Genomic DNA, 9,860 nt, shown 5'->3' with positions numbered 1-9,860 from the left:
CTGCTGCTGCAGCTGCCGCTGCTGCTGCTGCCGCTGCTGCTTCAGCTGCTGCTGCTGCTGCTGCTGCTGCTTTGGTGGTGGTAGTAGTAGTTGTTGTCTTTAATTGATATCGGTGTTGTTCCTCTTGTTATTGTTGCTTGTTCTTTTTCTTCTTCCTCTTCTCTTTTGCTTCTATTTTCTTTTTCTTTGTCTTCTTTCTTCTTTTTTTCTTTGTCTTCTTTTTCTTTTTATCTTTTCTTATTGACTGGGTTCAGGTGTATTTGTTCTCTGTTGTTGTTTATTTTCTTTTTCTTCTTTTTGCTGTTTTCTTTTTCTTCTTTTTACTGCGCACCGATCAGCGGCGCAAACCTGCGTTGGTTGGAGTTATTAAAAAAAGAATTTTGTTGTTTTAAATTAAATTCTTTTATTTTATTCTGATCTCAACTCTATTACCACCAACACTTTATTCATTATTGGCGGCTCTTTGCTTTTTTTAATTTAAATGAGAGAATGATTGTTATTTTTTATTTTAGTTATTTAGTACGAAACAACAATAATTATTATTAGTATTATTATTCTTATAATTCTTGTTAATCTCGCCTTCAGTTTTTTGTTATAATGGTTTGCATTCTCCATTTAATTAGTAATTATTTAATTATTAGCAGTAAGAGCAACAAGAATAAGAATAACGACAGCAATAACAATAACAATAACAATAACAATAACAATAACAATAACAATAGCAATAACAATAACAATAACAATAATAACAATAACGAGGATAACAACACAAAAGACTAACAGCAAAAACAATACCTACAGCAACAGCAGCAGCAACAACAACAGCAAGAAGAACAGCAAGAATAAAAATATATCAACGGCTAAACTTACTGTTCTTCTGCTCCAATCATCTCGTCAAAGCTCAAGCATTTATTCATTATGAAGGTGAGCACAACCCAAGCGCTGATAATTACAATAAAATAAATAATAAAACTCAATAAAACAAATCAAATAGATTAAATCAATTAAATTTATTTTCTTCTTCTCACCAGTACACTTCAAAGAGAGCCACCAAAGACAACGCCCCTGCAATTCCCAGCTGAAATGCTGCTTGCGCAATGAATTTAATATTTCTCTATTTATCGTTTAAAAATAAATATATTTCAAGTTGTGTGTGAAGATCTTCATTACAGTAATATTCATATATCCTTCTTATTCATTACTTTACTATTTATTTATTTATTTAGTTAGTTATTTGTTGTTTGATTGCCTCAGTCTATTATTCCTTTATTACTTAAGTTCACCGCTATGTGTTGATTAGTAGATATTCATATGCTGTTTGTTTATTTACTGTAAATATTTTATTTACTATAAAATACACAAGCAACAATGCATGTATTTATTATTATATTTATATATACCATTATATACTCATTACTTGTACATATTTTAAGAAGCATTTATTTTTATTTTTTATTTTTTTAATAACTTACGCCGTTTCTGCATTTTTGCTAGAGCCAATACTTCATCCTTCTGTGAGGTCGTCAGTTTCTTAAAGCTGAATGAATAAAAGAATTATAATTGTTTATTAAGAAGTAAATAATAAATAAATGAAGGCAAAGGAATGAAAAATTATAATTGATTATTAATATATAAACGGCGAGGGAGTCATTAATAAGTAAATCATGCATAAATAAATATATAATAAAAATAAGAATAATAAACAAATAAGGGTTTATTCATTTAAAGAAAAATAAACAAAGACGTCTTAATGAATAAAGAATTAGGAAATGAATACGAGATGAATAATAAATGAATAAACAATAAACAAATTAGAGTTTATTTATTTAAAGAGAAAATAAACAAAGACGTCTTCTCACTCTGGTGGCAGCTCGCCTACAGAAACTTCGCCGTTTTCTCCCGCCGTTTGATTTGCATGCGGAACTGAAAAAGAAATATAGATTAAATATAATAATAGTAATTGAATATAATTATATTAATAGCATTAATCAAATATAATAGTTGTAATTGAATGTTTGACTAAATATCTTAAACAAAACGATCACCGTTGTGTATCGTTTTATAAGCAGTGTTTAATTGAATTAAATTATAAAAGCAGTTAAAACAGAGTTTAAATAAAATATAATTAGAGGATATAAAACAGGGTTTAATAGAATATGATTATAGAAATAATTCAAACACTGTTTAATAGAATATGATTATAAAAGTAATTAAAACAGAGTATAATTGAAATAAATAATAAAAGTAATTAGAACAGAGTGCAATTGAATTAAATTATCAAGATCAATTAGAACAGAGTAAAACTGAATTAAATTATAATATTAATTAGAACAGAGTATAATTAAGTTATGAAGTTTTTCATACCGAAAGGCATATGTTGATAATCAGGAATTTCTAATTGGGGTATCTCTAATTGCTGCGGCAGATGAAAGTCAATTAAATCCAACGGCTCTTCTAATCGAACATTTTGCAGAACTCTTGAAAAGACAGGATTTAAACGAAGACGATTAAATGCAGCTCGAGCCCTCGCACGGTAATGTGCATCCACGTCAAACTGTCTGAAACCTGTGTTAGCCTTTAAAAACAAAGAAAGAAATATATTCATAACTTTACTTGTTCAGTATCAATAGATATATATAATTAAGTATAAATATCCTTATATCAATGCGCATGCTTTAATATAGGGGAAGATGTAAACGGAAGTGTATACATGTAAATAAAAATGTAAATCGATTAAAATGTATAGATATATACGGGAGGACAAATATAAACATATATGTATAAATATATGGATATGCATTTCTACGTACAATTAACAAAAATGTAGAAATATATTCACGTAAGCATGCGTATTCATAATAGTTGGTTGAGTCGGTGTTTGTTTAACTGCACTTCGTTCATTCTTCAATTGAATTTATTTGATTTTCAAAGCGAATTCACCGCATTTATTAAAAGCACTTGCTTACTTTGTTTAATTGAACTGAATAAAGGATTGGTCTTATTGCATTCATTTAATCGGTTTAATTTATTAGTTAATTAATTAATTAATTCAATTAGTTGTAACCCACCGCTCCTCTAGGCGCAGCAGGCAGCAGTTCAACGGTATCAGAAAATGTGAGGACGACGAGGACGAGGAAGATGAAGCTGACGATAAAAGTAGCGAGGTAAATAATTTCAACGGCTTGATTTCTTCTCCAGAGTCCCCATATGCTGTATTCAGAGAAAATAATTCTTTGTAATAATAGTTGGAGCAAATTACTTTATAATTATTAATATGGATTTTCTATTGATTGATTTGATTAATAATGGAAATTAATTATTGTATTCAGCTACAAACGAATATTCAATCAAGCTTACCCGAGTAGAGCGCTGAAACAATTCGTCAACAACAGAAACCAAGCAGGAACAATGAGCGTTGGTCGGATGAATTTGAACGACATAAACAGGAAAACGCCGACAATTATTTGCAAAAACGCGACAACGATCAACCCCTGAAAAAAAGTTAATTAGTAATGCCACGAAGGAAACCAACAAATTCAACAAATTGAATTGCGAAACGAAATCAGCAATCTACCCACCGATCGAATGCTCATAAAACCTAAAAAACTCCGCGCTTTCATCGCCGAAACGTCCATTTTGACTCAAAATATGCAAAAACAAATAAAATATTCGGTTGATTTGGAGGTATTTCGCCCAAAAATCCCCTATTTTTCTTCATTAGAAGTTGGAATACGACGAATTTTCAAATCATTTCAGGTGTACATACACCCTAAATCTGCATTCGTTCGAAACCGGACGAAAAAAAAGCTGAAGTGAACCCCTGCAAAATTTACATTTCACAGTATTCAGGTGTTTATTTTCCTTTTCTTAATGTTCAATGCTTCCATCCTTTAGAAGACAGGAAAAGTAAACTGCAATTTCCAGCACTTTTCCCTGTTCTCTTCAGTTATTTCACGTTTGTGCAGAAAGTGAATTTGCGCACTCACGGCTCCCCTCGATAATTTGGAGCCATAGGCGTTCCGTTCGAGCTGTTTTGCTGCAATTAACAGCTTAAAAACTATTTCTATTATCCTTATCAGCTGTACAAAGACGATTCATATGCATGCATATGTATATATATGTATGTATATATGTATTGTGCAGCTACGCTACTCATGCCTCTCTGATCCGCCTACTTCAGGTAACACTAGGAGGGAAACGAGGGGCACTGTGTTTCGTATTCTCCTTTTTATGTTTGTCTCTCCATCTACATACAACTCGGCTGTCTTTTATTCATGCAACTGCAGCAGCAACAAGAAGAAGATTTAGGAGCGTCAGTTCTTGAGGACAGCAGCAGAAGACAAAGGCCTAGCAAAGGGAGCCCCCAAGTCTGTGCTGTTGCGCTCAAGGTAATAATAAATGATGCCGTTAAACAAATCTCAATCGCAGCATATATAGTATACATATAATTTATATATTTATATACATATGCTTGCGAGTTGCTGCTTGTTTATTGAGCATTTAATATTATTATTATGAAGCAGCAGATCAATCGACTTGGTTGACGTCCTTTTCGGTGTACTTTCCCTTGTTTGCAGCCTTGCTCTTCCTCTCTAACAGCGCTTTTCTGTCCTTGTTCAATTTCGGCTTTGTTATCACCACTTTGCTCGGGTGAATGCCAATGGGGCTCTCTCCTGCAAAACAAACATAATTATAATAATGATGATAATAATAACAATATGAATAACATCCATTCAAATGAAACTATGCAATACAAGCAACAGAAGAGAAATAAAACAACACAAATAACACACACACAAACAAGCGCGATCCAACAAACACACAAAATACCCACGCCCCTTGACAATTATCTCCATGCATGCATTCAGATGATTGAATGCATGCATGCATGCATGCATACAGGGAGCGGAGAGCCACCGCATGCACAGTCTGCATGCACAATACATGAGAGAGGCTTCTATTGATTTATTACTGCATGCAAGAGCGTCTGCCTTGCAAAAGGTAAACGCTCTTCTGTGCACATGCAGCACTGTACATCGCATAATAAAACTAATGAATAAGCATTTATTAATAAACAAATAAATCCATAGTAAGGTGCACCTGCATGCAGGCCTAAACAAAGCAACAAAACAACAATAATAAACCAACAAAACGACAGACAACAACCACAAAAACAACAACAACAAGAAGACGAAGGCGAAGACGAGAACGAAGAAGAATAAGAAGAAGAGAAACAAGAATAAGCAAGAGAAATAATAAGGAAGAGGAGAGGGAGAAGAACAATAAGAAATAATAATAACAATAATAATAGTAATAATACCTGTAGGTTTATCTCTTGAAATGCGTTCAATATGAATAACAAACTTCTTGCGGTAGACCTGCACTACTTTGCCCTCTCTATCATGAAAACGTCCTCTAACAATCATGACTTCGTCATCCTTGCGAATAGGCAAGGAGCGCACCTGCAAAAGAAGTAGAATAAAGAAGAAAAATAAATTAAATTCATCAAAGAAGCAATTAAAAACATCAATGAATAAATAATATTGAAAGGAAATCGCATCAATAAAAGAAGCATTAATAAAACACTCTTAAATTAATAAAATCAAAGATAAAAATAAACTAAACGGATATAAGGAACACTCAAAAGGCGATAAGGAAACACTATTAAATAAATAAAATAAATGTATAATAAATGAAACAAATAAAAATATGCATGCATCATATATCTTAAGTTAAATATTCAGGTGTATGCATATACACCCCAACTTACGTTGAATTTCTTTCGCAGTTCTTTGCATAAAGGGGCTGTCATTATTTTTCTTCTGACGCTAGAAGGAGCACCGAAGTGCGCCTTTCTTGACTTCCTCCGTGAGGAGGAGACACCTGAAAATACATAAAAAGCAAATATATTAAATAATATAAATGTATAATATTCATATATTAGCAGAGAGTTTATAGAGTTCTTGTAAGCGCATGCATAACACAAGTTAACGCGTTGTGATTTAAACGGTGAAAGAAAATAAACAAAATAAATGGATAAATAAACAAATTAATTCAAGTAAAACTTCACAGAGAACGAGAAGAAGAAAAGAGAGAAATGTTCGCGGTTTCGTTTTGCATGCACTGCATGCATGTAATTCATGCAAACAAACACAAGTTGGTTTCTTTTGTCTTATTTTTTCTTCTTTTCCTCGATTTAAGATTTCAACTCGATTTAAATAAAGGAATATAAAAGAGTGATATTTGCATGCGCATGCAAATATATGTCTGGATATATATATGCATGTACGAAGATTGTTTGTTGTTTTTCTTTTCTTCTGCTGCATCACTCCTTGGGTTTATTTCTTAAAGACGAATCAAAAGAGAAGAAAATAAAGAATTACAGACAAAGAAAAAGAAAAGAAATCAAAACAACAACAACAACAACACAAACAAAACAGAAGAATATACACAGAGCAGAAACAGCGACACCGCTCGACATACTCTTGTTAAACTTCATTTTCTCTCAGGAGAAACAAAAAATAATTCTCTTGAGATAAAAGAAGAAGACAAAACCCCCAAATGCAAATTTAAAACGCAGCAAACGGCCCCACCAATCTGCTCCCCACGAATGAATGCAGCAACAGCAGCAGCAACAGCAGCAGCAGCAGCAGCAGCAGCTGCTGCAGCGGCAGCAGCCCCACTTGAAGTGTTGGCTGTATGAAAGTACTTACTGCCTTAGTATTCGGTTTATTTAATATTCAAACAAATGTAAATGATTTTAAAACTTCTTCAATCGACTTATTTAAAGAAATGTATTCAAATTTATGCAAACAATTCCCAAGCTGGTGAACGCAGTGTAGCAAGAGATATATTACTATGTCTGCATAATCGCTGCGGAAGGCATGCAAATAAAAAGTGAAAATGAATTATTTTTTGTTTAAAAACAGTTTGAATACTTTTTAAACCTTTTAAAGAACAATTTAAACACAAAATATTCTCCAACTGCATTGCACAGCTACAGTCAATCGTTGCTGCTTCCCTCATCTACAGGGGTAGTGTTGTACGAGCGCTAAGAGGGGGCCCCTAGAAACTTGACTGATAATTTATGGATATTTTGAATTTTTTTCATGCAGAGTTTGAAAACATTAAATATAATTAACTTCATGAGATATAATAAACTCAAAAAAGCAGAAAATATACCCCAATTTGTGAGCCTTTTGACTAGAGGCGGCAGCAGCATCAAGCCGCTGTGTGGCTGGGGTTGTTTATAACAGGTGTTGTTGTTGAAGCATCGTTTATTTCTCTTTCTTCTTCTTTCTCTAAATTTGCATTTTCTTTTCCTTTTATAATTCCACAACAAAATTGAAAGTTCGTCTTCTCTTCCCGGCGATTAGCACAGCAGTTTCGTCTCTCCGCACATTCAGGTGTCCAGGACGGAACTGCATGCTGATTCATGTTGAAATAAATGCAGAAAACGAATAATAATTGTAAAGGTTATTGTTATTATAACACTTTCAAAGTATATTATTGAGTCGATTTTCTCTTTTTCTCTCTATTTATCTCACGCGGAACCCTTTTTCGGCTGCTTTCCCTCTTTGCAGCGAATGGGTAATGCCGGTCTTGAGTAGCGGCTGTTTTGACTCTTACAAGGCTTTCTGAATACCTTCTAGCATGCATAATTGTCTTCATTTGCTTTTCTAGTGGTTGTTTCTCTGAAATTCATCTTTAAATGCAGCAGATCGCACCCCTGGTTTTGGGTGTATACGCAGGTCGAGTTGAACTCGCACAACACCAACTATGCGCGTTTCTTCTTTCATCATTTCTTATGATTCCTTTCAGTTTCCTGCATATGCGGTTTCAAAGGATTGACGCATTTATCGTTCATTTTCCCTCAAAATGAACTTTTTACCACCGTCTTCTCTTTTTCTGGGCCTCTCCACCACCACGCCTCCTGTACGCAGGCCTCACAGAGAAAGTTGGACAGACACCTCAACAAATGAAGGGACAGCGAGAGAACTTGAAGACGTCTGCACGCATCAGCCAACGTCCTCTGCTGCCTCTCATTCCCTCGTAAGATCTGCATCAGCAGCAGCAGGAGAAGCAGCAGCAGCAGCAGAAACAGCAGCAGCAAATGACGACGAAGACGCTTCTCACCTTGCAGCAGAACCACGAAACAGCAACAGCGAAGTGAATGAAGTTATAAGTCAGACAGAACAACAGCAAATGCAGCAGGACTCCCCCAGGCAGCTTCCTCGCAAAGCTTTTTCTTCCGTTCCCAACCTTAAGAGGGAAGACTTGCAAATAGACACTCATGAACAAGAGGCAGACAGCAGCAGCAGCAGCAGCAGCAGTAGTAGCAGCAGCAGCAGCAGCAGCAGTCGCAACGGCGAACCCCGTCGCACGTTCTCTGGGCCTTCAACTTCTGCACTGAGCGCAGCACCTTACGAGCGGCTGCTGCTGCAGCGGCAGCAGCAGCGACGTCTGCTGCAGCAGCAAAGTACGTTAATGTCATTCCCTTCTCTTTCTACTGCCTTCGGTAGCTTTGAGGCTCTGGGAAATCTGCTGGTGCAGCAGCAGCAGCAGCAACAGCAGCAACAGCAGCAGCAGCAACGACAGCAGCAACGGCTGCGGGAGGGGCAGGAAGATGGCTCTTCCTCCCCTGCTGCTGCTGCAGCCAGCAGCAGCAGCAGCAGCAGCAACAGTAGCAGCAGCAGCAGCAGCAGTAGCAGCAGCAGCAGCAGCAGCAGAAGCAGCAGCAACAACAAAATGAGCCCTCAGTATGGCGTCTCTTTGCCTCCTTCTCTACGTCTGCAGTTGCTGCATGAATTGTTATGTACTTCTTCTTCTTCTCCTTCTCCTAGCAGCAGTTTAGGCCGCTGTGAACGCAAATGGTTTGCAATGAATGAAAGAAATTTAAATGAATTTGTCTTCAGCCATCACAGGACCTTTCTCAGGCGATTAGGCAGGTTAGAGCTGCCTATACACCTCAAACATAATATATAAAATATTTATATATATATATATATATATATATATCGTATACATTGTAATATAATGCTGCATATTATTGTATATCTCTTATATTATTATTGTAATTATTTATATATTGTTTTACTGTATGTTTTTGTATATTCTTCTCTCTACTACAGTCAGTGCATGCTCCTTTGCGTATTTTATTACAAAATAATTATTATTATTATAGTTATTATTATTATTATTATTATTATTATTATTATTATTATTATTATTATTATCACTATTGACTCTGTCTTCATTAAACAATTTTATTAGGTGTTTATCTGCAGATGCCGATACACCCGAAGCACGTATATATTTATTTTTATTTGTATTTATTCTTTCTTGTCTGGTGTTATCGATTTATTTATTTAAATTCATAATATTTTATTTTAATTTATTTTAATTTATTTAATTTGTTTAAATTTATTTAAATTTATTTAAGTTTGTTTGAATTGCAGAGGGGTACCACCTGCATATCGTTGGCGGGCGTGGAAGGCGCTTGAATTATACAGACGTAGTAAAGAAGAAGAAGGAGAAGAAGAATTAGAATTAGGAGAAGAAGAAGAAGAAGAAAGAAGAAGAAGAAGAAGAATAATGTTAGAAGAAGAAGAAAAGAAGTTATTATTATTCTTGTCTTCATATCCTTCCGATTCTTTTTGTGTTTCTTCTTTTATACGCGCCTATCACGGTGGATATATCTCTGCTAATTTATATTCTTTTCTTTCTCAACATAAATCTAATTACTCTAATCTTATTCTTATTGACGTACCCCGAACATTTCCTGAAATTGCTGCTGTCGATACAGACGCACAACAAATGCTCTACCGCATGCTGGTAAGTTTATATGAATATATATATAT

At 34.8% G+C, this 9,860-nt stretch overlaps 3 protein-coding genes across 3 annotated transcripts; 1 reads left to right on the top strand and 2 right to left on the bottom strand.

The window, feature by feature from the left end:
• Positions 1-1,855: 1,855 nt before the first annotated feature.
• Positions 1,856-3,635, bottom strand: EAH_00042510 (hypothetical protein, conserved; the record flags this gene model as incomplete). The annotated part of the gene is made up of 5 exons (XM_013395070.1): positions 1,856-1,923; positions 2,365-2,575; positions 3,069-3,144; positions 3,358-3,491; positions 3,579-3,635. The coding sequence occupies 5 exons, from the start codon at positions 3,633-3,635 to the stop codon at positions 1,856-1,858; spliced, it is 546 nt and encodes a 181-aa protein (XP_013250524.1).
• An 892-nt stretch (positions 3,636-4,527) lies between these two features.
• On the bottom strand, positions 4,528-6,499 carry EAH_00042500 (60S ribosomal protein L26, putative; the record flags this gene model as incomplete). Its single annotated transcript, XM_013395069.1, has 4 exons — positions 4,528-4,673; positions 5,321-5,462; positions 5,771-5,883; positions 6,484-6,499. The coding sequence occupies 4 exons, from the start codon at positions 6,497-6,499 to the stop codon at positions 4,528-4,530; spliced, it is 417 nt and encodes a 138-aa protein (XP_013250523.1).
• Positions 6,500-7,878: 1,379 nt separating this feature from the next.
• EAH_00042490 (TBC domain-containing protein, putative) lies at positions 7,879-9,834 on the top strand (the record flags this gene model as incomplete). The annotated part of the gene is made up of 2 exons (XM_013395068.1): positions 7,879-8,866; positions 9,443-9,834. Coding segments are annotated over 2 exons (1,380 nt in total), but the record flags the coding sequence as incomplete, so codon positions are not given.
• Between the last annotated feature and the right edge of the window lie 26 nt (positions 9,835-9,860).

The sequence above is a fragment of the Eimeria acervulina genome, genomic scaffold, assembly GCF_000499425.1.
Source record: "Eimeria acervulina Houghton genomic scaffold, Eah_scaff551, whole genome shotgun sequence".
NCBI lineage: Eukaryota > Apicomplexa > Conoidasida > Eucoccidiorida > Eimeriidae > Eimeria > Eimeria acervulina.
This window is presented reverse-complemented; position numbering and strand designations above follow the sequence as displayed.